Below are 26,748 nucleotides of genomic sequence, written 5' to 3' on the forward strand. Positions count from 1 at the left end.
GTCTGTCTGTCTCTCTCATGAATAAATAAAATCTTAAAAGGAAAAAGCCTGCTCTCTCTAGCCAAAAGACCAGGAAATGGGGAGCTCAGCCGTGAACTGGAAATGGAAAACTCTTAAACAATAACCACTCTACTGTAACCAAACATCACAGAAAAGAACTGCAGCCTCACCCATGCCAGTAAAGTCCAAATTGAAACCCAGACTTCTACTTTTACTAGGCTTCCCCAACATTCTCCAGGGTGGTGTCAGAAAAGGCTGAATAGGGAGCCTGGACTTCCATCTCCCCAGAGTAACATGGCTTCATCTCCCTACTGGATGATATCAGAGTGTCAGAGGAAGCGTAGTGTAGTCAGGACTTTTGCTGCTGTGCTCTCTCTCCTCCCCTCCCAGTCCACTGCTCTACCATCCTTGCCTCTACCTGTACCCCCACCCATGGTCATTGGAAGCCATCTGGGGAGCAGAAAAGATGTACTTCAACCCCTCAGGGGAGGTATCTGTGGAGGTCTAGTGGGGAGTGGAAATTTCCAGCAGCAAGGAGGAGCTTCTGTCTCCATTATTAACTAACACCACTGGGGGAACTTGAACTTCTGTCCCTACCTGACAGTAACCAGGCAGTGGCCCCTTCCATTGATGTCAACAGTGTCAGAAGAAGCCTACCAAAAACAAGATTTAAATAAGAGCCAGAGTCTCATAACATAATATCCAAAAATGTGTAGGATGTAATAAAAAATCACTCATCATACTAGGAAACAGGACACCCTCAACTTGAATGAGAAATAATCCACAGGTGCCAATACCAAGATTAAAAACAGCTTTCAACAATCTGACAAGGATTCTAAAGTGGCCAACATAAAAAATGCTTCAATGAGCAATTACAAACAAGGTTGAAACAAATTTTAAAAAAAGTCTTAGGAAAAAAATAGGAAATACAATCAAGAATCACACTGAAATTTTAGAATCAAAGAATACAATAACCAAACCCAAAAAATCAGTGGAAGGACTTATCAACAGGATGGATGGGACAGAGGAAAGCATCAGCAAATTTGAAAATAGAACTTTAGAAATTACCCACTCTGGGGGCACCTGGGTGGCTCAGTTGGTTAAGCATCCAACTCTTGATTTCAGCTCAGGTAGTGATCTCAAAGTCATAAGATCATGCCACAGTGGGCTCTGTGCTCAGTGGGGAGTCTGCTTGAGATTCTCTCCCTCTCCCTCTACCCCTCCTGGCCCCATGCTCTCATTCTCTCTCTCTCTCTCTCAGTTAAATAAACCTTTTTTTTAAAAAAAGAAATTACCCAATCTGAACAACAATGGGAAAATCGGATTTTTAAAAAATGAATGGTGCTTCAGAGACATATGGTAACTATCCCCTAAGACATAACATTTGTGTCATTGGAGTCCAAGAATGAGAAGAGAAAGAAGGTGGCGGCCAAAAGGGGCCTCAAGAAATAATGGCTGAAAATCTCCCAAATTTGGCAAAAGATAAAACCTACAAATTAAAGCTGAACAAAACCCAAACTAGATAAACCCAAAGAAACCCATGCCAAGATACATCATAACCCAACTTTTGAAAACAAGACAGAGAAAATCTTGAAAACAACAAGAGAGAAACAACACCTGACTTACAGAGGAAAAACAATTCAAATGTGGGTGGATCTTTCATCAGAAACCATGAAGGCCAGAAGAAAGTGGCACAACATATTTCAACTGTTGAAAGAAAAGAACTGTCAACCCCAAATGCTTTACCTAGCAATACCTTTTGGAAATAAGGGGGAAGTCAAGTTACCCTCAGAAAAAGGGAAGCTAAGAGATAGATTACATCACCAGCAGACCAACCCTAAAAATATAGTTAAAGGCAATTTTCAAAACAGAAAGAAAATGATAAAAGAAGAAATCGTCGAACGTCAGGAAAGAAGAAAAAATTTAATGAGTAAAAATGGAAGTACACACAATAGACTTTCCTTCTCTTAAGATGTCTGAATTATGTTTGATACTTGAAGCAATAAATATAACATTGATGTGGAGCTCAATATATGCAGAGGAAATATTTAAGACAACCATACAATACTATAGTATAAATGGAACATGGTAAAGGTATTTAAAGGGAGGTGAGGTTTCTATACTTCCCTCAGCCTGATAAAATGTTGACAAGTAGATCTCTGTCATGAAAAAATAATTCTGTATCTTTGTTGCAGCGGTTGTTACAGCCATCTCCACATGTGGTAAAATGGCTTAGAACTATACCCACATTGTGCCAATGTCAATTTCCTCATTTTGATATTGTACTATAATTATGTAAGATGTAATCATTGAGGGAAAACTGGGCGAAGGGTACATAGGCCCCCTCTGTACTATGCAACTTCCTTGTAAATCTGTAATAATTTTTAAAGAGTGGGTTTTTTTTAAAGATTGGAGCTGTTCTAGATTTTTTAAAGATTTTATTTATTGACACCTAACTCTGGGAAACGAACAAGGGGTAGTGGAAAGGGAGGTGGGCAGGGGGTTGGGGTGACTGGGTGATGGGCATTGAGGGGGGCACTTGGCGGGATGAGCACTGGGTGTTATGCTATCTGTTGGAAAATTGAACTCCAATAAAAATTTTATGTATTTATTCATGAGAGACACACACACACAGAGAGAGAGAGAGAGAGAGAGAGAGAGAGAGAGAGAGAGGCAGAGACACAGGCAGAGGGAGAAGCAGGCTCCATGCAGGGAGCCTGATGTGGGACTCCATCCCAGATTCTGGGATCACGCCCTGAGCTGAAGGTAGATGCTCAACTGCTGAGCCACCCAGGCGTCCCTGTTCTAGATTAAACGTGGTTAAAGATACAAAGGCAATGGGGGAGCCTTGATTAGATTCTGATGTTAAACTATAAAAGACAAATTTGGAGAAATTTGAATATAGACTAGACATTAGATGCTATTGGATGATATGAAATTATTGCTAATTTTCTTAGATGCCATAATAATACTGTGGTCATGTAGGAGAATACAAGATGTATGCTGAAGTAATAGGGGAGAAGTGTGATGAAATCTGTAACACATTCGAATGGTTCAGAAAACAATGTAGCTACATGATAGATGATAGAGCAAATATAACAAGACAGTAACAGTTGCTGAGTCTATGAGAAAGATATATTGATGCTCATTGTACTATTCTGTCAACATTTCCGTATGTTTGTGAATTTTCATTTTTAAAAAAAAGTTGGAAAAAAAAGTTGGAAAGAATATGTGGAGGATATATGATAAAGCAAGTATAGCAAATGTTAATGAGAATCTAGGTGGTGTTTGTTCCCTGTAAAATTCTTTCAATTTTCTGTATGTTTGATAATTTTTGTATTAAAATGTAGAGGTAAAAAAAACTTGAAGAAAGATGATCACAACCCGGCATCCTCCTCTAGCATTCCCAACACCCTCTTCTCTGATTGACTTTTCTTTTTTCCCCACAGCATCTTATATATTATATAATTCTCTTATTTATTATGCTGGGTTTTGTCTATATCCTCTCACTAGAATGTAAGCTCCCCATGGGCAGGGATTTATTGTTTTGTTCTGTTTGTTGCTATATCCCCAAATCCTAGAACAGTGTCTGCACATAGCAAGTGTTAGTTAGATAAATGTTTATTGAATTAAGAATGAACTTCTGTATCTCTAGGACTTAGGCTGAGGTCTTGCATAGAGTAGGTGTGCAATGAATGTTTGTTGAATTGAACTGAGATCTACATCCTACGGGAGAACTTAGAATAGAGCTGTTGTACCAGGGTGGTTCAGAGTATGGATTCTTGAATCAAATAGCCACGCTCTGCATCCTGATTCTGTCACTTCCAGCTGTATTAACATCTCTGAGCCCCAATTTCTTGATTAGTGAAATTAAGATAAGGATAGTAACACCTTGGTAGGGGTTTCGTTTGAATGTAAAGCACTTAGGACTTTGTAAAGACTCAATAGTTGGTAGCTAGGGACAAAAGAAGAACATCAAAAAGAGATAGTTTTCCCTGAATATCACCTTCCTCCATCCCCCAACAGGCTGAGCCAGGGAGGCTAAGGAGATGTCCTCAGACAGGAATTCCTAAGTTCTTCTCCAGGCCCCCTGGAACAGTTTCTCTAAGTTCAGATCTCTTCTTACCTTTCCTTCTGCCCTGGACTCTTCTTTCCTCTTGGCATCCTAAAGCTCTTTCTCCCATCATAACCATGCAGGAGTACGGGGAAAGAGACAGGAGCCTCTGGGCCGGGGACAAGAGCTCAGAGCTTTCCTTTCCTCCTCCTGTTCTAGGCTTGAGTCCCTCACTAGTGATGGAAGCAGGTCAAGTGTGAGATTGCGGTCATTTTAGGCCTAGAGGTTGAGAGAACAATAGTCCCAAGGAAGAGGCACTGACAGGAGAGTAGCCACATATGCTGCCCTCTTCCGTGGTCCCCTGTTAAGAAAGATCACCTTCCTTGCCCTGCTCCAACATCCCTTTGGTCCGTTCTGCTGCTTCAAGTCTTTACTTCTGCTAGCCCCAGCTCAGAGCAAGCCCAGGGACCCATTGAGTATCTCCCTGCAACTCCCTCTTGGAAGTGGGGTGGGGTGGAGTGGGCGGAGGACGGGTGGGAATTGGAGATGTGGGGGCACTAGATCAGGGGCTGAGCTCCCCCGTGGCCCAAATCCCCCGTCCCTGCTTTAGGGTCGGCCGTACCCCAGATATCTGGGGAGCTGGGGCTGAGCCTGGGGTCGCCACTGCCTCTGTTCCTTTAAGGAGCCGCTGTTTAGCATTCCTGCCGCTGCCGCTGCCGCTGCCTGACTCTGCACGCTGATTGGCTGGAATCAACTGAGAAGGGAGCCAGGGAGAGATGCTCTTGACTCCACTCAGATCCATCCTGGGGACCAGTGCAGGAGCGGTCCTCTCAGCATCCAGCCTCTGCCCAGGCTCCCGCTTCTTCTTTGCCGCTGGGCCTGAGCCCAGGAGCCACGACGGGCGACACGGAGCCGCCAGTGCTGGAGGGGGAGCCGTGGGTGCGGGGCAGCGTGGGGGCAGAAGCCCCGGGACGCCCGCCCGGCCCCAGGCCCCGCTCAGCCCGAGCGCCCCCACGGGTGCCCCCTCCTTCCTGGTCCGAGCAGTGTGAGTGTGCCCGGGAGTCCGGCGGCAGCGGCGGCGGCGGCGGCGGCGGCGGCGTGGAAACCGGCGTGGGCTGGGGTGTCCGGGCAGCGGGGGGCAGTGCCATGCACAAGCACCAGCACTGCTGTAAATGCCCCGAGTGCTATGAGGTGACCCGCCTGGCTGCCCTGCGGCGCCTCGAGCCTCCTGGCTATGGGGACTGGCAGGTGCCCGACCCCTACGGGCCAGGTGGGGGCAATGGAACCAGCGCGGGCTATGGGGGCTACAGCTCGCAGACCCTGCCTTCACAGGCGGGGGCTACCCCCACCCCCCGCGCCAAGGCCAAGCTCATCCCCACTGGCCGGGATGTGGGGCCAGTGCCCCCTAAGCCAGTCCCAGGCAAGAGCACACCCAAACTCAACGGAAGTGGCCCCAGCTGGTGGCCCGAGTGCACCTGTACCAACCGGGACTGGTATGAGCAGGTATGGACCAGCAGTGCGGAGGGGGGGGGCGGGGGGGATGGTGGGGGAGGCTGGAGAGTGGGGGCCTAGAGGCCTGGGGGTGCAGCAGGGATTCCTGGAGGCTTCAAGCCAGTGGACTCCGAGCCTTAGCATTTCACCTGAGCTAAGAGAGGCGGTTGGAAATGTGTGCTTCTCTGTGTGTGTCTGTTTGGGGGTCTCCATTTGGAGGGGATTGGGAGGAGCTGTGTGTGTCAGGAGGTGAAAGTATGGCGGAGGGGTACATTTTTCTGTGAGGGGGACTGGGTTTGCCTCAGTGCAGAGGTTTAGTAGCCTCTCTGTGTCTGACAGGGGGCGGGAGGTTCTGCGGGGGCTGTGTGTGGTGTGTGCTTCCATGGGGGGGGGAGGAGGGGGCATGGTGTTCTGCGTAGGGGGGACATATGTGTGTATGTATGTTAAGGTGTGTGGAGGAAGGCAATGGAGCTCCTGTGAATCTATGTAGAGGAGCCCATGTTCCCAGCTGGTTGAGCTTTATCCTTCAGTGCCATGAGTCCTTTTCTGTCCCAGTCCCTTTGTGTGTGAATGTGCACATGGACATGTGGGGATGTCTCTCTGAATGTGGAGGTGTCTCTCTCTAGATGAGGCTGCAGGGACAGCTGTGTTTGCCTGTGTGTGTAGCTACATGTATATGTGTGTGAGCACGTAGCTTAAGTGTGTGCATGCATGTGCCTGTGTGTGTGTGTGTGTGTGTGTGTGTGTGGTGTCCCTGGTGAGAGGCACTTGACAGGCAAAGGAGGGGAGGGAGAGGAGGCAAGAGACACGTCCCAAACAAGGCTGAGAGGCTGCTGAGAAGGACGGAATCTTTTGTCCAAGCAGCTCTGAAGTGTGTGTGCTGGGGGGGCCCAAAGGTAGGGGGTGGGGGGACTAAAGCAAGCTTCTTCGCTCTAGAGCAAGCATGGTGCCTGGAGCCAAGAAGGGGCAGCTGCCCTGGTGCAAGACTGGCCCCAGCGGGGCATGTCCCCCTTGGGTACCTCCAGATGTGAGAGAACTTGGCCCCCAAGCCCTGACTTGGCACAGTTTGGGAACCCCTTGGGTGCTGGGCACAACTCCGGCTTCCACTCCCAGTCTAAACTGCCAGCTTAGAAAATGGAAGGAGCATCTGTGGGAGAAGCAGCAAAATGGAGGCTGGGCCGACAGAGCCAGGTCCTTGGCATGCATAGCGGAGGGCCTGTCTGGTTATTTGGCTCTGCAGCCCCCAGGTTAGGGAGAGAGGAGACAGAGGCTTTGCTGTCGAGGGCAGGTGCTGCCTGCCCCAAGCTGGTGACCGTTCTGTCCGCCTCTGTCCTCCTCTGGGAATAGAATGTGCTCTCACTCAGAAGCAAAGGTGGGGACTTCCTAGGGAGAGGAGTCCTCAGTTCCTCAGTTCTGGTCTTTTGTCTGTCCACAATCACTGCTTCCCTTTTCCCTTACCTTGGCTCTTTGTCCTCTCTAGTGAGTCCCCCTCCTTCTTTTTTCCTGTATCCTGGGGCCCTACCCTTGCAAACACTCCCTCATGCTTATCCTACTCAACTGGCAGATAGGTGCCAGTCCCAAGGCTGGGCCAGTTGGTTAAGGTTTCTTTGCCAGGGATGATCCCCAGATGGCTCCTGGTCCTGGGAGCAGGGTCCCTGAGCAGGGAAGTGGGAGGCTGGAGCCTCTGGTTCTTGCTGGAGCTGGGCTTGAAGCATGGCTTATCACATGTGGGCACACATGGTACCCCAGATGCACAGAAGGGCTGTATGGGTGTCCTTTTGCCTGTGTGTCTGTTGCATCTTACTCCAGGCAGCTGTTTTGGTTTGGGAGCTCTGAAAAGCCATTGGTTCTTCCTCCTGGGATCAGGAACTAGAGTGGGGCTGCAGCTGGAGTCCTCCTACCACCTCCCAGGGCTGCAGGGCATAAAGTACAGGGGGCAGGCCCTGCAAAGGTGGAGGCATGGCTAGCCAGTACTACCTGTGCCCTCTCTGTTTTCCCAAGCCAAAGCTACAATGGAGTGGGGAACAGAGCAGGACACACGAAGGAGCCCCCACCTTAGGTTTGCAGCTCCCTTCAGAGGAGGACACCAGGGGTCAGGAAAGGGGTAACACAGCCAGAGGAAGATGGAGGAGGGGTGCTGGGTTACCCGGAGAGAGAGGCAAGGAAGTTCCTCCATTCTTGGGGATGAGAGTGGGAGCCAGGAAGCAGTTACTACTTGTCTGTCCAGAATCACATTTTCTCTTGACAATGGTCAAAAGTTATGTCTTGTCTGGGAGACCAGTTTGGTGGGTTGGTCAGAACAATGCTTGTTTCCATCTCCTTCCCCTCACTTCTCCCATGGCTACTATATATTGAAGGCCATGGGCTCTGCTGCCAGTCAGTCCACAGGTTATCAGCTTCTCCCTCCTGGGGAACTGTGTCCACTCTGCTCCTATCCCACCCCTGACTTTGCCTCTGACTCCCACCCAGATCCTACCCTGACTTTTTCTGCTGGGAAACACAAAGGGTTCAAGATCAAAAGCCTCTTGGTACGAAGCAGGTTCGGACTTTGACTCCTTCCACCCATTTGAAGAATTGGGTTCCTGGGGACACAGAGGAGATATAGAATGAGGGTTCCTGGGGTATTCTGAAGGGTACAATTTTCCATTTCCTGGGAGTTCTGCTAGGGAAGGGGATGAGTGGCCAAAACATCAGTGGCCTTGGCAGCTTGATTTAATCAAAAGAATACCTGGAGATCCAGGTTCTAGCCCCTGCTCTGCCACTAACTCCCAGTGCGCTCTGAGGTACAACCTGTGTCCTCCCTAGGCCTCGGTGTCACCATCTGTCACATGAGGGAGGTTGGACAAGATGGTGTCTGCTGTCCTACCAGTTCTAACACAGTGGGAGTCTCTGATCCCTAAGTCAGGGAAAGCTACGATTCACAAGGGGAATAGGTCCCTCCATCAAGGCCACTGGGTGTTCCCATGGATGCTAGGTGTGGCATGGTTTGCCTACTGTGTTCCATTTCTGACACTCCCCTTAAGCCAGTGGTGCAACCCTCCTAGTGAACTCCAAGGCCAGTGAGTGCACCACTGGCTGGCTCAGTCCCAGACAATTGATCTGGGCTAAATGGGTTTGGCCTGATATGGCTGGAAGTGAGGGAGGGGTGTGGCCTCCTCAGAATCAGCCTGTCCCCATCTGTGGCTAAGAGGTGTCCTGGGGTCAATGCAGGCTCCCACTCTTTGGGGGTGTGGAGGAGGAGCAGGTTGACCAGGGGGCAGATGGGTGGGGATGGGGGCAGGAGGAACTCAGGGAATTGCCTGTGTCTCCCCCTAGGTGAATGGCAGTGATGGCATGTTCAAGTATGAGGAAATAGTACTTGAGCGGGTGAGTCTGCCAGTGGGTCAGGATGCAAGGGAGAGGGGAGGGTTCAGACCAGGAAACAGAAGGGCCCTGAGCCTCAGCTTCAGGACTCATGGTGGGGGACTTGCATTGAGAGTATGGGGAAACAGTGGCCCTCAGAAGCTGCATACTGTATCAATCAACCAAACAACTAATGAATATTAATTGACCTTGCTTGCTGAGGCCTAGGAAATTGGGAAAGGGATGGCTTTGCTGAGGCCTCTATGCCAGATCATGAGCACAGCCTGGGAAGCTGTGTGCCAGCTCCCTCTGAGGCCTGGAGCACAAGCTCTGGAGGGTTGGGGGAAGTGGGGAAATCAAGAACCCTTCCTCATGCCCTCTGAGTGAGCAGACTGTGCCCCTCTGCCCCCTTCTGCAGGGCAATTCTGGCCTTGGCTTCAGCATTGCAGGTGGCATCGACAACCCCCATGTCCCTGATGACCCTGGCATCTTTATTACCAAGATCATCCCTGGTGGAGCAGCTGCCATGGACGGGAGGCTGGGGTGAGGTGGCTTGAAAGCAGGGCCCCGGGGGCAGGGGGGGGGAGGAGGGTAGTGGGGGCAGGATGGAGATGAGAGGAAGAGGGCTGCCAGGCAGGATGACCCTTTCATTAGATCTCAGAGTGGGCAGGGGAGGGGCAGGAAGGGAAGGAAGAAGAGGTGGTGGGAGAGGGGGTGGAGGAGCAGTGGCAGGGTGTCATGCCTCTTGGGCTTCCTCTGCAGGGTGAATGACTGTGTGCTGAGGGTGAATGAGGTGGACGTATCAGAGGTGGTGCACAGCCGGGCGGTGGAGGCGCTGAAGGAGGCGGGCCCTGTGGTGCGCTTGGTGGTGCGGAGGAGACAGCCCCCACCTGAGACCATCATGGAGGTCAACCTGCTTAAAGGGCCCAAAGGTATGGCCCTCTGGGTTCCTGTACTCTGGCCAGAGGCCCCTGGTTGACGTTGTAGGAAATGGAAGGGGACAGCCTTACTCCTTGCCTGACTCCCTGTTCTGACTCATAGACTTCTTTATTGACTTCACATCTCATTCATCTTTACTGACCTGGGGATGGCAGCCTAGTGTTTGGGATTCCTGGGGAGGGAAAGCTCCTTCAGGGGGTTGGGGGGGGGTGCCAGTGGGTTGGCTGCAGTGGGGAGATGGGTCTGGGATTGACTGAGCACTCTAACTTCTCCTTGTGGCCCTCTCCCACTCCCTTCGGGCCCCCAACCAGGCCTGGGTTTCAGCATTGCTGGGGGGATTGGCAACCAGCACATCCCAGGAGACAACAGCATCTATATCACCAAGATCATCGAGGGGGGTGCTGCTCAGAAGGACGGACGCCTACAGATCGGGGATCGGCTGCTGGCGGTGAGACAGCCTTTGGGGATGCCCAAATGGTAGGTGGGGCTCTAGTAGCCTCACACTCCACCTGAACCTCACTCAGGAATCAGCATTGTGGGGAATTTCAAGAGCATCATCTGGGTTGTGTGTACTCAGATACCAAGGCCCTAGTTCTTTTCGTGGATGGCACTCCCTCACCTGCTCTACTGCCATCTTTTGCTTCTTCACCTCTCATAGAACCATACTGGGCCTCTGGTAGAAAGAGTACTGTGGAATTTCAGTGACAGGGTACCCTTCAGGGTTCCCTGGAGAGGCCCTCCCTTCTCCCAAGTGCCAGCCCTAAGGCCTTACCTCTTCTAGGTGAACAACACCAATCTGCAGGATGTGAGGCATGAGGAAGCGGTGGCTTCACTGAAGAACACATCTGATATGGTCTACCTGAAGGTGGCCAAGCCAGGCAGCCTCCACCTCAACGACATGTATGCACCCCCTGACTACGCCAGCAGTACGTACCCATCCACCCTGTCCCTAGCCTTGAAACCCCTGCCCCCTGGTTTCTGGAGGGGAAATAATTAAAATGCCCTGTTCAGAGAGAGAGAGAGAGAGAGAAGAGGACTAATGCTCAGGAGAACTGATCCAGATCCCAGCTCCATCCCTTATAGCTGGGTGCCCTTGGACGAGTCCCTTTCACCTGTCTTTAGTTTCTTCTTTGGCAAAAAGGAGCTAATGATATATGTGCTACCTTCCTCATAGGACAGCTGCAAGGATCAAATGAGATCATGGACAAGAAAGCCCTTGGAAAACTGTATTAGGCTATAGAGATGTGAAGGATTATTATTAGTCACACCTCTAGTCATGCCTTTCTTTGTAGACTGCTTGACTTTAGCTCTTTCTAAGACTCACAGGAGTGAGCCCAGGATTCAGAAAGGGACTGTGGAGGAGGAACCTGGAGGGGGGGCAGGGTAGTGAGAAGGGAGGAGAGTCCTGAGGAATTTGCATCCCTTGGTGGCTTTTGCATTCCAGGTGGGGTGTTGGAGCACAGTCCTTGATGGGGATCAGATCAGGTAGGGACCTCCAGGGAATGGTCTTTGAACTTTCTCTCCCTTCCTTGATTCCAGCTTTTACTACCTTGGCTGACAACCACATAAGCCATAATTCCAGCCTGGGTTATCTTGGGGCTGTGGAGAGCAAGGTCAGCTACCCTACTCCTCCTCAGGTTCCCCCTGCCCGCTACTCTCCTATCCCTAGGCACCTGCTGGCTGAGGAGGACTTCACCAGGTAAGACCGCCCCCCTACACACACCTTTATCCCACATAGGGATGAGGACGATAGGAATTCGTTTCTAGCTAGCCACTGGTCTCTTTGTAGTATGGCTTTGAAGAGGATTAAGCCCTCATCACTTCTCTCTGGGGTCTGAGGCCCTCTCCCAGCCCTTAGGGCCCTGGGAAGGGCCAGAGATAGCTGCAAGGACAAGTTCTACCATCAGGGGGAGTGCCAAGTGTGTGGCCCCGACCCGAAAGTACAGAGAAAAGGTGGGGTGGAGCGTTTAGGGGGCCGAGGAGGTGGAAGCTGCCGGGTGGGGGGCGGTTTCCTTCCCGGAGACAGTGGCTGTCCCTCTGATGCAGTCGTTCTAAATTAGAGGGGGAAAAAGCTGTTGAGCCGGTGGGGTTGTCAGGACGCTGGGAGGCTGGCAGGCCCAGTGGCCTCCCAGGGAAAGGCCCCGCCCCATTCTGGCGGCTGCTTCGGCCAGGCGGGCCGTGGAACTGGTCGGGCAGGCCAGGGTTCTGGGGGACAGGTTTGCTGCGGGGTGGGGCCTGGTAGGCTGCTGGGCAGGCTGCAGTGGAAGCCGGAAGGGTAGGCAGACGGAGGGGAGAGCTGGAGGAGCCATGGAGGGGGCATGCAAGTTCTCCGGCCCCGGCTTGGCTCTGGGCTTAGGCTCGGCCTCGGCCTGGAGGAGGGCTTCACAGAGGTGGGCCTGGCCGCTCCGCTCCCTGCGGCCTGGAGGGGATGCCAGGTAGGAGGAGAGGAAGGATGTGAGCAAGAGCATCTGGGACTCTGGGAGGGAGCCTCACACCCAAGACTGGGGAGTAACAAAAGGAGTCTTGGACTTGGGGCTCTTCTGATGAAAGATGCTTAAAGGGAAGGCGGTGGACCAGGCAAGAGTGTGGGGTGTCAGGTTGTATGGATGTACAAGAGCAGCTGTAGCTCTCACCTGATGACACTGACCATTTCTAGAGGGATTCCTTAGACATGGTTAGTTGCAGTTGGAGTTTTCATGTGTTAACTCTCTTCAGTTAGGTTCCTAAGCTCCCTCTGGGGACCTGGGATTTCTTTATCTGTCTCCCACATCACCTGGTAAGGGCACACAGGAGTAGCTGGTGACCTTATCTGTCACTGGGGAAGGTAGGAGGGGTCAGAGTTGGTGGGTGGAATTTTGAGACTGTTGGAGAAGCATGTGTAAAGTAAGTACATTCTGGGGATGGTGAGTGCAATCAAGCCCAGGCTGATTTCCAGTGCCCCTAACTGGTTCCCCTTGGTGCGGCCCCCAGTCCATTACGCCAGTGGTAGGATAGGAGAATCTGGGGAAAAAGAGGATGAGAGTGAATGGGCTCTGAGGTCTTTAGACAGGGTAGGGGTGTGTTGAACCAAGAGAGGAGAGGATCGTCCACTGGGAAGCTGACTCCAAGCCCTCAGGAAGAAGGGAGGGAAGAGGAACTGAAACTTGGCACCTGGCAGAAAACAGCAGCCAAGCAGGTTTCAGGAGAGAAAGGAAGCAACAGGGTATCACATATAGGGACCTAAGTCATTCTCCAGCAGTGCAGGCCTTGCTCTAGGCTGGCTTATATCCACCTCATCCTTACCCTTTTACTTCTTTTCCACCAGAGAGCCCCGCAAGATCATACTGCACAAGGGCTCCACTGGCCTGGGCTTCAACATCGTAGGAGGAGAGGATGGAGAAGGCATTTTTGTCTCCTTCATCCTGGCAGGAGGCCCAGCTGACCTGAGTGGGGAGCTGCGCAGGGGAGACCGGATCTTATCGGTGAGGGGACAAAGGAGAGGTGGGAGGATGGGAGCTGTGCCAATCTAAAAGGGAGGAGGGGAGATCTTGCTTTCTCCAAGGAATGCTTCTTGAGATGGAAGAAGGCTGAGCTGGAGAAAACTTATATTCTTTTTATATGTGACTTTAGGGAGTGCCAGGGACGGAGCCCAGGCTTATCCTTAAGGAGAAAATGAATGTGTTTTGGATCTTAACCCTGGTTGGCATTTGACCCCCACAAAGATAATTATTACACTAGAGATTTCATATTGTTTAGGTCTTGTCTTAGGGTCAAGGATGGGATACTGAGAAATGCATCTGAGTAGGCTTAGGGATGGGCTGACCATCTCCGTCTCCTAACTCCCATGACAGAAGACCACCTTTCTTGCTTTCGGGGTGGCTCATAGCTCCTCTCTTTGGATAGGTGAATGGCGTGAACCTGAGGAATGCAACTCACGAGCAGGCTGCAGCTGCTCTGAAACGGGCTGGCCAGTCAGTCACCATTGTGGCCCAGTACAGACCTGAAGGTAGGAGATGAAGGTTTGGACAAGATGATTTGGGGAATTTAGACTTTAGTGTTGGCTTTTTGCCATAATAGGTACCAAAAGCTACGTGATCAGGTCCCTTCTGCCTTAGGGCAGTAACCTCTTCCTCTCTCGTTTTCCCTCTGGACAGGTGATGGTTTGGGCAGCTTTGGAGCATCTAAGGCTGTGCTCAGAGCCTGCTGATCAGGGCGGCAGTTCAGCAGAAGGCCAATAGTGGGCAGCAGCCCTATGGAAGGAAACAGATTGGGGCGACTAGGAAAAAGGGGAGGGGGAGAGGGGCGGAGACTCAGGGCTCAAATGCGAAGGGATGTAAATGTGTGAGGTGGAACTGGAGAAGAGTAGCTCCTGGTTAGATGGACCTCAGGGACAAGAAATCTGCCTTCTTAGGACATCTTGGTCCAAACTCCTAGGACCCCCTCTTCCTTCCTCTCATCAGGGTGACTGTGAAAGATCCATAAACACACTGGAAAGGTGATGTTATGCAGTCGCGGTAGGCAGTCAGGGGTGGGCCCCCTCCCCCTACGGGAGGGGCCTTCTTTGTGTTCTCAGGGAGCAGGGCTGGGCTGGGTATGCAAATGTAGGCGTTTGATTGGCTGGGGCCAGCCAAGGAAGGCCCAGGTGCGGAGGTGAGCTGCCGGATGGCGCGCCCCAGTCAGCCAGCCGGCGGGGTGGCCATTGGCTGGCCGAGCGCGGCCTTCAGCTGCACGCCCCGCCCCGTGACCCAGGCGGAGGGCGACGGGCGCCTCTCCTCGCCCCCCCCGCGAGCCTCAGGCGTCTCCTCCTCCTTCCTCCCCTCCCCTTCCCTCCTCCCTATCTCCCCTCCTCCCGCGTCCCGCTTTGTGTCCGTGGTCTCCCGCGCGGGACGGAGGGGCTGGCAGGAGTGGCGCTTTCTCAGCACTAGACCCGGACTCTGACCCGGCGCCAGGTGAGCTGGGGCGGACCAGGGTCAGGCCCCCCCCTCGCAGTACCCCCTAGCCTCTCTACGGTTCTGTTCTCAAACTCTCTTTTCCAACACTGCGCCCCAACTCTGCGCTCTCGCCGGAATCCCTTCGCTGCACGCCCCCAGCCCGTGTGGTGCGCCACCTTTGAGCCCCTCTCCTAGGGGAGAGCCGCCCGGGGCCGAGTGCCTGCTCTCCCGCCACTGAGCCGTGTGTGGCCCTCACCTCTTTGCCATCACCTCTCCCTATTTACGAGCTGTGCCTCTTTTCACCCCGGGACTTCAGCCCTCCCCTCAGCCTCCTCCCAACTGACTGCTACGTCCCTGCAGCTCCCTAATCCCTTAACTCAGAGGAATTTTCTGACCGCCCCCCTCCCCCACATACATTAATCCGCCAAACCTGGCTACCTCTGGGAACACCCTAGATTGGCTTGGTATTCTCAGGACCCCACCCCACCCACCACCCACCCCGCTTTTGTTTGCTAGGGTTTTCTTACCGCTCCCGACTTCTCCCCACCCCCCCACCCCCGCTTTGTAAGCCCAGCCTTTGTCCCTTGGGGCTGCAGCCCTGGACTCTTTGGACACCTAGGCCCCGCGGGACAGTTACTAAAGTGGAAGAAGAGACCTCTCCTGGGCAGGTGCTCTGTTTCCGTGATGAGAGGCGGAGAGGCCGGGAGCCCTGTCGCAGAGCTGTGGGGCATCGAACGCACCTACCTTTGTCCTTCCCGGCCCCCCACTCCTGTTAAGTGCTTCAGGCCGAGGGCCTGAAGGGGAAGAAGAGAGGGGCCTGCCATCTTCTGCTCTAGGCTTCTTTGATAGGGGCAGAAGTGCGGGGAGGTAACTAACAGGAGAACTTATTGGTCACAGGTCACTGGACAGAGGGATGCAAATAGACGCTAGCCCGGGACGCCCTGGTGGCTCAGCGGTTTAGCGCTGCCTTCAGTCCAGGGCATGATCCTGGAGACCCAGAATCGAGTCCCGCATCGGGCTCCCTGCATGGAGCCTGCTTCTCCTTCTGCCTGTGTCTCTGCCTCTCTCTCTCTCTCTCTCATGAATAAATAAACAAATGGACACTAGTCTCTTCATGTTGGCATTCAGTTAATGACAAGAAACACACCTTGGGGTTATTGTTTGTTTAATTTCTGCATATACTTTTCGCTTCTCAGTGAAGAGCTATCCATCTGGTTTTTTTAGCAACCGATATTTATCACGTCATGCCCACAACTTAGACAACGGTAGGTTCTGCAAAGAAAATGGTTTCTCCTGGATATTTGTGTGTGTGTGTGTGTGTGTGTGTGTGTGTGTGTGTATGAAATTGATGTGTTTCTTTTGGTTTTGCTCTGTGATGTTGGGCACATGGAGACAATACTGTGTATTTGGTGGTAATATGTTGGAAACTGATGACTACATATTTCTCTGAGTTTTCTTGGGAGTATGTAACTGGTTTGGATAAAAAGCTGCAAGTTGTCCAGGATAAAGAAATTCATTCCTGCCAGCGTTTATTGCTCTCTGAGCGTATTTCTGAGAGTTTATAATGTATGTTGAGGTGCCGTCTCATGTTAGGTCTCTCTACCACTGCCCAAACAAAGCCTTTCTTAGGATTTATTGAACCAGTGTTGGTAAGGCTCTGCCACTCCAATCTTATTTCTTTCTTTGCTTTGGTAAATCTAGCAGGGGTCCAACACGCAAAAAGCTTTTTGTTGTTGTTCCATTTGAAAATAGACCCTCAGAGACAGGTCCAGAGGAACTATCAAACATTTGGTGTTGGGCTCTAAATTTTCTTTGATAAAATGATAGCTTTTAAAAATAAGGACTCCATGTTGATCATTTTATGAATACATTAAATACTGTTCTTCAGAAAACTACATGGCCACTTACAAAAGGAATTATCCAATTAAATGTCTTTTGACCAAAATGGCAGAGACTTTGCATGCTACGAACCATGTAAGTGTTCATTATTTGTATTATTTTCACATAGAACGTGGGACCTGTTAAGGTTTGCGTACTCCATCCAACCCGTCTTTGTGCAAACCGGAACAGCAACAAGAGAGCAAGGGCATGACTTATCTAAGGTCATGAAGGGAAAGTTGCCAGGGGACGAGGGGGATGGGAGGTAGTCAGCAATTGGTTTAAGTCAGAGGTCCACCAGCTGGGACAAACCATGCTTGGGAATACCTGAGAGACCTAAGACCTAGTTGGATTGGAGGAACAAGAAAGGGACTGGGGAAATAAATAAGAGACTAGGGGAAGAAAGATGTACGGGCAGGGGTAGATTAGAGTGACCTCCATAGTGACTACTGAGCTCCGTTGCCAAGCCAATGCAGCCTTTAGCTAGATAGCATTTAGCATGAGAGCTTAAAACATAGCTTTGACTAATAAGAACAGAGTAAAAAGAATTTTTCTTTTTGTTAACGGCTTGAGATATTATTCATATACCATACAATTCACCCATTTAGGTGTATAATTCATTGGTTTTTAGTGTATCCACTGAGTTGTATACCCAGCGTCACAGTCAATTTTAGAAAATTTTCATTACCCTCCTCTTTTAAAACATTGAGAGGATTTAAGCACTGAAACGGTGTTAAGTGTAGGACAGTTGCTTCCTAGTGTACCTCCCCTGGGCACTTAGGGGCTGGATGGCAGTTTGATGGGAATGCTTTAAGTTTGAAATTCTTTCATATATCTGATTTGTTCAGTGTGGGTTAAATGCATAATGAAGATAGAAACCATGTCTATCAGTTTGAACTTTGTATTGTGCCTAGCATGGGTGCTTTACAAGAATTTTTACAATGAAGCTTTGGAAAATATTAAAATAGAAATAGAAGTGCTAAATGATAAGGTACCACAGTGAGAGATGCTATTTAATAGTTTCACTCTTGATTGCTCCAAACTGTTGTGGACATAGCAATCCTACCTATTAGTTAAAAATAGCATGATGTTCTTGGGCATGTATAATCCTGCTTAAAATTCAAATTGAAAATTTAACTGACTCTTGGCAAAGGCTCTCTCCCAATCTATTCTAAAATGAAGAATATTTTTCTGTGATTTGTGAAATTGCTCCACCAAGGGAAGTACAGGCTTCATGTTATAACATTTTAATTTAGAAACTATTTCCTACATTCCAACCCCCACCCCCCACCAGTTACTTTGTTTCAGCCTCTATTTATAAGCTAAGCTAGTATTTTTCTGGAAAGTCCTTTTGTTTTTAGAGTTAAACCTGAGCCCCAAATCAGAAGGTGAGTCAGAAATTGGTCACTAAGTTAGCTAAACTGGGAATTGATCTTTTATGACCAGTCTTTTCACTTGGCATGTAAATCTGGACATGCTGGGCATAAAGGACTGGGAGAGAATGAGTTTTCCGTACTTATTTTAAAGTGCTGAATAAGCACACTTTCGCCATGGAAATGCCTTCAGGTAAGGCCTGAAAGAATGAAGGATCAGTGATGATAATAACTTGAAAGTGTAAAAGTAATATTTTTCCTGTAACATTTAAATAACCATCCCATCTCCCCCTGTTTGAGAATGAAAGATGTAACCATAGCTGCTACCCTATCAGCATGATCTCTCTTGAGAGCACAGAGGTGAAGGTTTATCAAGGCAAAGAATTCAACTCCTGAAACTCATTTTGCTATCCTAAAAGAAGGCTGTATAGGGAAGGCAGAAAATGAAGTCCTGTTAACAGCATTTCTGCGCTGAACAATTTAAAGGCAGCTCATTTTGTATTCATGTTCGTGTTCCCCCCACATAGACTAGAGCCTGTCCCATGGTTTGTTCTACTGAATTCATGAGTATCTCTGTGATCCGGATGTTTTTGTAAGCATCAATCTTCAGGATATCCCTGGGGGATAGGTGGTATCATCCCCATTTTAGAGATGAGGAAGGTGAGGGTCAGAGAGGTTGAGTGACTTGCTCAAGGTCCCACTGCCAGAAGAGGGCAGAATCAAAGTTTGAAGTCAGATTTCCCTGAGAACTTCAGGTCCAGGGCTTTTGCCTTCAGGCCACAACTACCTCCCGTCACAGAAGAGAAATTGCAAACCCCCTCTTCCTACCCAGATACATCTAGACACAGCAAAAAATACTGCTCTAAGATTCTTCAGGTGCCAGAAGCTGTTAATAAATGGAGTGAAACCACTGCTGAATGTCTGCTTTTTAGTCTTGTAAAAACTCCCAAATTCCTATACCAAAGGAGGAAGTAATCAGGGAGTAGAGGGGCTGTTAGAAGCCTGAGGGAGACCTACAGACTCCTTATGAAAAGAAAGTGGACTTTGGTAGACTACTACAGAATGATAATTGTTGGGGAACCCAGGAGGAATGAAAAGATGGGAGCTGGTTTGCTTTAACTATAATCGCAAATGTTTGCAGGCTTAAGAAAATTAATTCAGTAAGTAGCATTTCTCATTTCTTCAAGGGAAATGGAATATTTGTCATTCATTTTTTTATGACCTTATAGTTCACTCAGTTAAGGGTGCAATTCAGTAGTGTTTAGAATATTCAAAGAGTTCTGCAGCCACCACCATAATAGATTTTAGAATATTTTCATCAACCAGAAAGAAAACTACCCTTTAGGTATAACCACCTCCTACTGCCCAGACTCCCCATCTCCCTGAGTACTAGGCAACTACTAACCTACTTCTTGTCTCTTATATATTTGCCTATTCTGGACATTTCATATAATTGGATTCATATACTATATGGTCTTTTGTGACTGGCTATTTTCACTTAACATAATGTTCTCAAGGTTCATCTGTGTTGTAGCATGTATTAGTACTTCATTTCTGTTTCTGGGTGAATAATATTCTATTATATGCATATAACACATGTTTATCCATTCATCACTTGACAGATATTGGGTTGTTTCCACTTTGCATCTATTATGAATAATGCTCTATGAGCATCCATATGCAAATTTTTGCAATGACATGTGTTTTCATTTCTTTTGGGTATGTATACTTACTGGATCATACGGCAACTCTATGTTTAACCTTTTGAGAAATGGCTCGGCTGTTTTCCATAGCAGCTACACCGCCTCACATTCCCACCAGCAGAGTGAGGGTTCCGCTTTCTCCACATCCTCACCAACCCTTGTTAATGCCAGTCTTTTTTATTTTAGCCATCCTGATGGGTATGAAGTAATATCTGGGGGTTTTCATTTGCATTTCCCTAGTGGCTAATGACATTGAGCATCTTTAATGTGCTTATTGTTTCCCATTCATTTTTGCTTTGCTCCATCCCCTGATTTGATTCTCACCCTATTTCTAAATTGTCTCAGACCAGAGTAGGCCAACTTTGTTATTACTCAAGTGATTAGAGGGAACCAGGAGGATAAGGGACTACCTTTTATTCTTATCGCTGAGTGCTGGAGGGGCTGAAGGCTTAGGTGTAGATCATTTTAGCTAGGAATGCTGACCTTATAAAAGTGATAGGGCCCATCAGCCCTCCCCCCCCCGCCAAAAAAAATACCAGCTTATTCACATACCCTACAATTCACCCATTTAAAGCATACAGTTCAGTGTTCTTTAGAATGTTGAGTGGTGCAACTGTCACCACAATCAAGTTTAGAGCATTTTCCTCACCTCAGAAAGGAGCCCTGTCCCATTGTCACTCCCCATTTCCTCCAACTTCTCCCTTTCCCTAGCCCTGGGCTAAAGTTACTTTTTCTGGCTGGTTCATATAAATGGAATCATGCCAAATGTAGTCTTTTGTGTATGCCTTCTTTCATGTAGCATAATATTCTCTAGGTTCATTCATGTTGTAACATGTATCAGTACTTCGTTCTTTTTTATGGATGAATAATATTCTGTTCTCTGACTTTATCACATTTTGTTTATGTATTCATCAACTGATGAACATTTGACTTGTTTCTGCCTTTTGACTATTATGAATACTCCTGTGAACATGCATAGACAAATTTTTGTGTGGTCATGTTTTCAATCTCTCTTGGAGATAAATACACATACACACATCCCTAGGAATGGAATTACTGGGTCATAAGGTAACTTAACATTTAACATTTTGGAGGAACTGCCAAACATTTTCCCAAAGTGGCTGCACCCTTTTAGGCCTACCCTAAAGTTTGTAAACTTAGGAGATAAACTTAGAAGAGAAAAAAAATGTTACCTTTCTTCCCAGTTTTGCCTATACAGATGTGTGTGTTTGTGCTGGGATTTTCTATCTTCATGTAGCCCAGGAACATTGTAGCTAGAGTTGGCAAAGTATTCTGTACCTAGCTAGGCAGGTGCGTTCTTCGCCTTGTTAGGCGGTTTGAGACAAAATCCTATAAAATGTCAGTTTTCCCGATAGGGGAGAATGACTAGAATAATGTATAGTGATGAGAATGAATTATTTATTTAGTTACAACTTAAGATTTCCTTTTAATTCAATCTATTGCTTGTTGAAATCTTGACCCTTTTATTTACACTGTTGATTTATTTAAAGATGTAGCCTTATATTCTGTAATAGGGAAATAGTTTTATTGTTTTAAAGAGATATAGGAGAAGTAGAATAATTTGGGCCTGTCATTGTTGCTGAAAAAATAGTTTTTGCTCTCTTATGTTAAGAATATACATATAAGTTATATGTGTGTGTGTGTGTGTGTGTGTGTGTATAATGAGTGTGTGTATAAATGCTAAGTCATTAAATCCTATGGGAATTATCTTGGAGGAGGAGCCAAGGCCCTGGGTTTTAGTTGTTACTTTATCTTTTTGGGGGGGGGAGGACAGAAATGGGGAGAAAGAGAGAGAGAGAATCTTAAGCAGGCTCCACTCTGCACATGGAGCTTGACATAGGAATCAATCTAACAACTCTGAGATCATGACCTGAGCTGAAATCAAGAGTTGGATGTTTAACCAATGGAGCCACCTGGTACCCTAGTTCTGACTTTAAGTTAGCTCAATGATCTCATGCTAGTCAATTTCTTTGAGCCTTAATTTTCTGATCTATAAAATGAGGGGACTGTGCAAAATGATCTCTAATGTTTCTTCTACCTCAAATTTTGTGTCAGATAAATGGAATTGAGTTGAAAACTCAATTTACAGTTATATTTGTACCTAGACTGTTATTGAATCACAAAGTTTTGAGCTAATAACTGTCTTGCTTTAATAAGGGTCTTGTCTCCCCTCTTCTTTCCTGTGATGAGACTTTCATTCTCTTGAAATGGACCTTCATTTACTTTTCATTGAATTTAGATATCTTTTAAAAAGCAAAGGCCCTAGAGATTTGGGGATTTTTCCACTTGATGAAATTAAGTGATAAAAATGTGAATAGACCATCAAGTGCCCTCCTCATCACTGGGTGTTATACTATATGTTGGCAAATTGAACTTCAATAAAAGCAAATGAAAAAAAATTTGAATAGACCAAAAGAAGAAAACTAATATATTTTGTACAAATATGTACATTAAGGGTCTGGTTTACATACACATTCTTCAGATTTTCACAAGGGAGGAAGAATTTTGCAAATCTTGAGTTAAATTCCAGACTAGATTTTTAAAGAAAGATTTATTTATTTTAGAGAGAGCATGGATTAATGTGTATGTATGCAAGTTGGGGGAGGGGCAGAGGGAGAGCATCTTCAGACTCCCTGCTGAGCATGGAACCAGACACAAGGGGCTTGATCCAGTGACCTATGAGATCATGACCTGAGTATAAACCAAGAGTCAAACACTTAACACTTTTTTTTTTAGATTTTATTTATTTATTCATGAGAGACACAGGCAGAGGGAGAAGCAGGCTCCATGCAGGGAGCCCAATGTGGGACTCAATCCTGGAACCCTGGGATCACACCCTGAGCCAAAGGTAGACGCTCAACTGCCAAGCTACCCAGGCATCCCAGAATCATTGATTTAAACAGTTTTATATCCTTTCTTTTAACTTACCATATGTCATGAATATCTTATTGAAATGGTTTTTAATAGTTAAATAATATTTCATCATGTGTGTGCCATAATTCATGTGACCCATGCCTTTTTGGTGGACATTAGGTTGTTTCCAATTTTTATCTTATAAATAACACTGATGGATATCCTCTTATGAGGCTTTATGTGAATCTAGTATTGCTTCTTCAGAATGAATTCCTTGGTGTGGGATTATTGGTCCAAAGGGTATGAACATGTTTAAGACTTGATACATTTTGCCAAATTGGTCTCCACCTCCACCAACAGTATAAAGGGTATGTAGTTTGAGATCTTGCTAACATGGAGTGTTATTTTTTTAAAATCTCCGCAAATTTGATAGCTAAAAAATGTTACTTAACTCATTTTAATTTTTATTTCTTTTTTAATGATAGAACTGAACATGTGTATGTATGTGTGCATGTATATGTTCACTGGTCCGTGTTCATCAGTTCTTATTGGTGTGTATAAGCTTAAATGTAGTTAGAATATTAATTCTTTGTCATGTATATTACAAAGATTTTTCCCAGTTTGTGGTTTTCTTTTTTTAAAAGATTTTATTTATTTATTTATTTGAGAGAACACAAGCAGGAGGGAGGGGTAGACGGAGAAGCAGACGCCCCACTGAGCAGGGACCCCAATGCGGGACTCGATCCCAGGACCCTGGGATTATGACCCAAACCAGATGCTTAACTGACTGAGTCAGCCAGGTGCCCCGTAGTTTGCTTTTTTACTTTATTTTGATGTACAGATATTTTATGTTTTTATGTAGTCAAGTCTATCGGTGTTTTCTTTTGTACCTTTAGCATCTGTCCTGAGAGTAAATAAACGTTCACTTTTGTTTTATTCTAGCTATTTAATGTTTTTGTTTTAACACTTAAAACCTTAACCTGCCTGGAATTTATTTATGATATCAGGTAGGATAGTACCCTATTTGTGTTCCAAATGTTTAATGAATTACCTCAGTACCATTTATTAAGTGTAAATAATCCATCATTTCCCTACTGTTTTGTCATGCCACCTTTATTACACGCACACAAACACACACACACACACACACACACACAATTTGGATTTTTGGGTATCTTATTCTGTTCTTTAATATTTTACTCTGGGATTATCAGTTATTGAAAAATGACCACAGTAACAGGAAGAGTCTTTCCCTGGGTCCCATTTTCTGGGTTCCTCCCATAGAAATTTGACTCAAAAGATTCAGTTGATACCCCAGTAGGGATTGTCAGTGGATTTGTGATCCTGTCAGAGTGACTACTGTGAAGAACATTTGACTCTAGCCTCTCGATTGACCTGGTAAAATGTAGAAATCAGTTATATTAACTCAAGTTAGTAAGCTTAGTCCTAAAATGTTGTTTCAATCACTGTGTTGCAGCATCTCTGTTAAGTGGGAAAGATTGTTATGAATGAGATTGCCCACTACTTTGAGCGCAGGGAAAGGTATACTTTTGTCTTCATTCTTATGTTTTCTGGATAAGGTGCTTTGTCTTGGGGGTGGTTCTTACATACAATTTGGTTTATGGGTTAAAGGAGCTAAAGGCTTTGTTAATCTTGCATTTGAATATGCTATATGAGGTTCCTTTGAAATAGACAAAAGGCTCCATTTGAGGCTTTTATCCTGATCTGCCAGGTCATCTGGGATAGGTGAGAAGGACCAATGGCAAGGTCCTGTGAATAACTGTTTCTTTGCTTGATGTGAGATCAAAGCATTTCTCAATTCTACTCATTTCAGACCAGGCAGCTGAATGTAATGAAACCTTCATGTAGTATAGTACTTTCGATCAGTAGCTCTTCTTGCATCCTCACTAATAAGCTCTTTGGGGGACAGAAATATCCATCAAAAGGGCTAAACTGGAATCTTTTATGGCATGCTGATCTGGCATGTCTTGTTTTCTGTTTTATTTCCAGCATCAAGATGCTATCCCGAACCCTGGCTATCTGTGTGTGTGTGTGTGTGTATGTGTGTGTGTGTGTGTGTGTGTATGGCTGAGGAAGCACATTGTGGCAGTGTAGGGACCAGAACAAGGACACTGAGGTTTCTGTTCTGGGTTAGTGATCATACCGAGCCCATTGTTCTAAAAGTAGAGCTGAAATTATTTTTCTTCAAGCAGTATTTGCTCATTCTGAGCCCTGTTTGCCACTCTTCTGTCCTCTCACATAGCCTTAAGAATTTTTCTTTGAAATTTCTACCCATTGATTTGGTATTACTTTTTGACCCAGAGAACTTAGGATCAGTTGCAGACACGAAGATTTCCCTCTTCTGGATCGTATTTAAAAATTAAATTAGAGGGATCCCTGGGTGGCACAGCGGTTTGGCGCCTGCCTTTGGCCCAGGGCACGATCCTGGAGACCCGGGATCGAATCCCACATCGGGCTCCCGGTGCATGGAGCCTGCTTCTCCCTCTGCCTGTGTCTCTGCCATTCTCTCTCTCTCTCTCTCTCTCTCTCTCTCTCTCTCTCTCTCTCTGTGACTATCATAAATAAATAAAAAAATTTAAAAAAAACTGAAGAACTGAAGTATTAAAAGAAAAAGCAGTGATAGGGAACCATCTCTGAGATACATTATGAGTAGGAAAAGCAAGTTATAGAACAGGTTGTAACTAAAAGGTGTATCTCTCTATATATCTCTCTATATACACATAGATATTTAAAAAAAATTAAATTAGACTAGTCCTAGGTTTGATTCCTTATGGGCCTCATTGATTTGGTCATAAAATCATAATTATGTCAAAATTAGAAGGGACCTGAGGAACTGTGGTTTTAGAGGTCTTAGATTCTTTAAATAGTAGACCCCATAATTAAAAACTAACCCAAGTAATAGGCTTCATATTATTTTTCGAGACTCGTTCGTTTGTGATTCCTAGAAACGTGCTTTTTGGCTATTCGTATACTTAACTCCACACCAACAGATATCTTCTCGATGGACTTACTTTACTTTCGGCTTCATTCTTTTCTTTTCTTTTCTTTTCTTTTCTTTTCTTTTCTTTTCTTTTCTTTTCTTTTCTTTTCTTTTCTTTTCTTTTTTTCTTTTCTTTTTCTTTCAGATCAGCTCCATCCATTTCTTTTGTAACTGTGAGCTATATTGTTGGGACAGATGCTTGTTAATTCAGACACATCCTGAGGGTTTGCACTCCAAACGCAACTATAGAAACCTAAAATACCATTCATACTCATCAAAGTCTGTGACTCTCTCATGAGGTTGTCACTTCATTTCCACCACGGTTCTGTAATTTTTCACAGTGGGTGATTTCCTTGAGCTCAGGGCAGCTCAGCTAATGGCAAACAAGAACTGTAGGAGTTTGAGATTTGAACACTGGTACTTCTGTAAGAACAAATGAGCCTTTGGACAGCTATTGACTTATCTGGAGTTTATAGCTAATCAATACAAGTGCAGTTATTCAGCCCTGTCTTCTCTGCTCAGTATTTATACTGGGACTCAAGGTCAGGAAGTTACACTTCTTTACTTTGTGTTCTTTCCATTGTTGCTACCTGTCACAATCTGTGTGTCTCAAGTCTGTCACCAGTTGTCTCCCCAGCTTTGTTGTCATTTCCAAATTTGATAGGCATGGTTTTTATTTTATTTTATAGCATTTCCTTTTTTAGATCGTCATTCAAATCATTGGTAGTCCATACCACTTGCGGAATAAGTACCCTTTGTTGCTACCATTTATTTCCCATCTCTACCACATTTTCCTAATCATCATCAAATAGACCCAAATAAATTTCTTTTTTTAAAAGATTTTATTTATTTATTCATGAGACACACAGAGAGAGGGAGAGGCAAAGACACCGGCAGAGGGAGAAGCAGGCTCCATGCAGGGAGCCCGATGTGGGACTCGATCCCAGGTCTCCAGGATCACGCCCCGGGCTGCAGGTGGTGCTAAACCGCTGAGCAACCCGGGCTGCCCCCCAAATAAATTTCCTGTGGGTTAAGAAACTGAGCCCCTTTCAGCTTTTCCAAATTAATGACAAATGTCATTTTTTTATTCTGAAAAGTTTTTTTTTAGAGTGAGGGGTAGGTAGAGGGAGAAGGACAGAGAGACTCTTAGGCAGGCCCCATGATCAGTTTGGATCCCAACACC

At 46.7% G+C, this 26,748-nt stretch overlaps 1 protein-coding gene across 5 annotated transcripts in view; it reads left to right on the forward strand.

The window, feature by feature from the left end:
- Positions 1-5,171: 5,171 nt before the first annotated feature.
- DLG3 (discs large MAGUK scaffold protein 3) overlaps positions 5,172-26,748 on the forward strand; it is a 54,879-nt gene continuing 33,302 nt past the window's right edge. For 3 of the 5 annotated variants that reach the window (XM_041741840.1, XM_041741841.1, XM_041741842.1), the window contains exons 1-9: positions 5,172-5,557; positions 8,861-8,911; positions 9,306-9,430; positions 9,650-9,819; positions 10,138-10,274; positions 10,608-10,752; positions 11,366-11,525; positions 13,131-13,287; positions 13,709-13,811. In XM_041741840.1, coding sequence (XP_041597774.1) covers positions 5,201-5,557; positions 8,861-8,911; positions 9,306-9,430; positions 9,650-9,819; positions 10,138-10,274; positions 10,608-10,752; positions 11,366-11,525; positions 13,131-13,287; positions 13,709-13,811 — 1,405 coding nt within the window. In that variant the 5' untranslated portion in view covers positions 5,172-5,200. Of the gene's footprint in view, positions 5,558-8,860; positions 8,912-9,305; positions 9,431-9,649; positions 9,820-10,137; positions 10,275-10,607; positions 10,753-11,365; positions 11,526-12,073; positions 12,262-13,130; positions 13,288-13,708; positions 13,812-14,575; positions 14,755-26,748 lie in introns of those variants that run through there. The other 2 variants (XM_041741843.1, XM_041741844.1) reach the window with 2 other exon arrangements.

This window comes from Vulpes lagopus, chromosome X (assembly GCF_018345385.1).
Source record: "Vulpes lagopus strain Blue_001 chromosome X, ASM1834538v1, whole genome shotgun sequence".
Taxonomy (NCBI): domain Eukaryota; kingdom Metazoa; phylum Chordata; class Mammalia; order Carnivora; family Canidae; genus Vulpes; species Vulpes lagopus.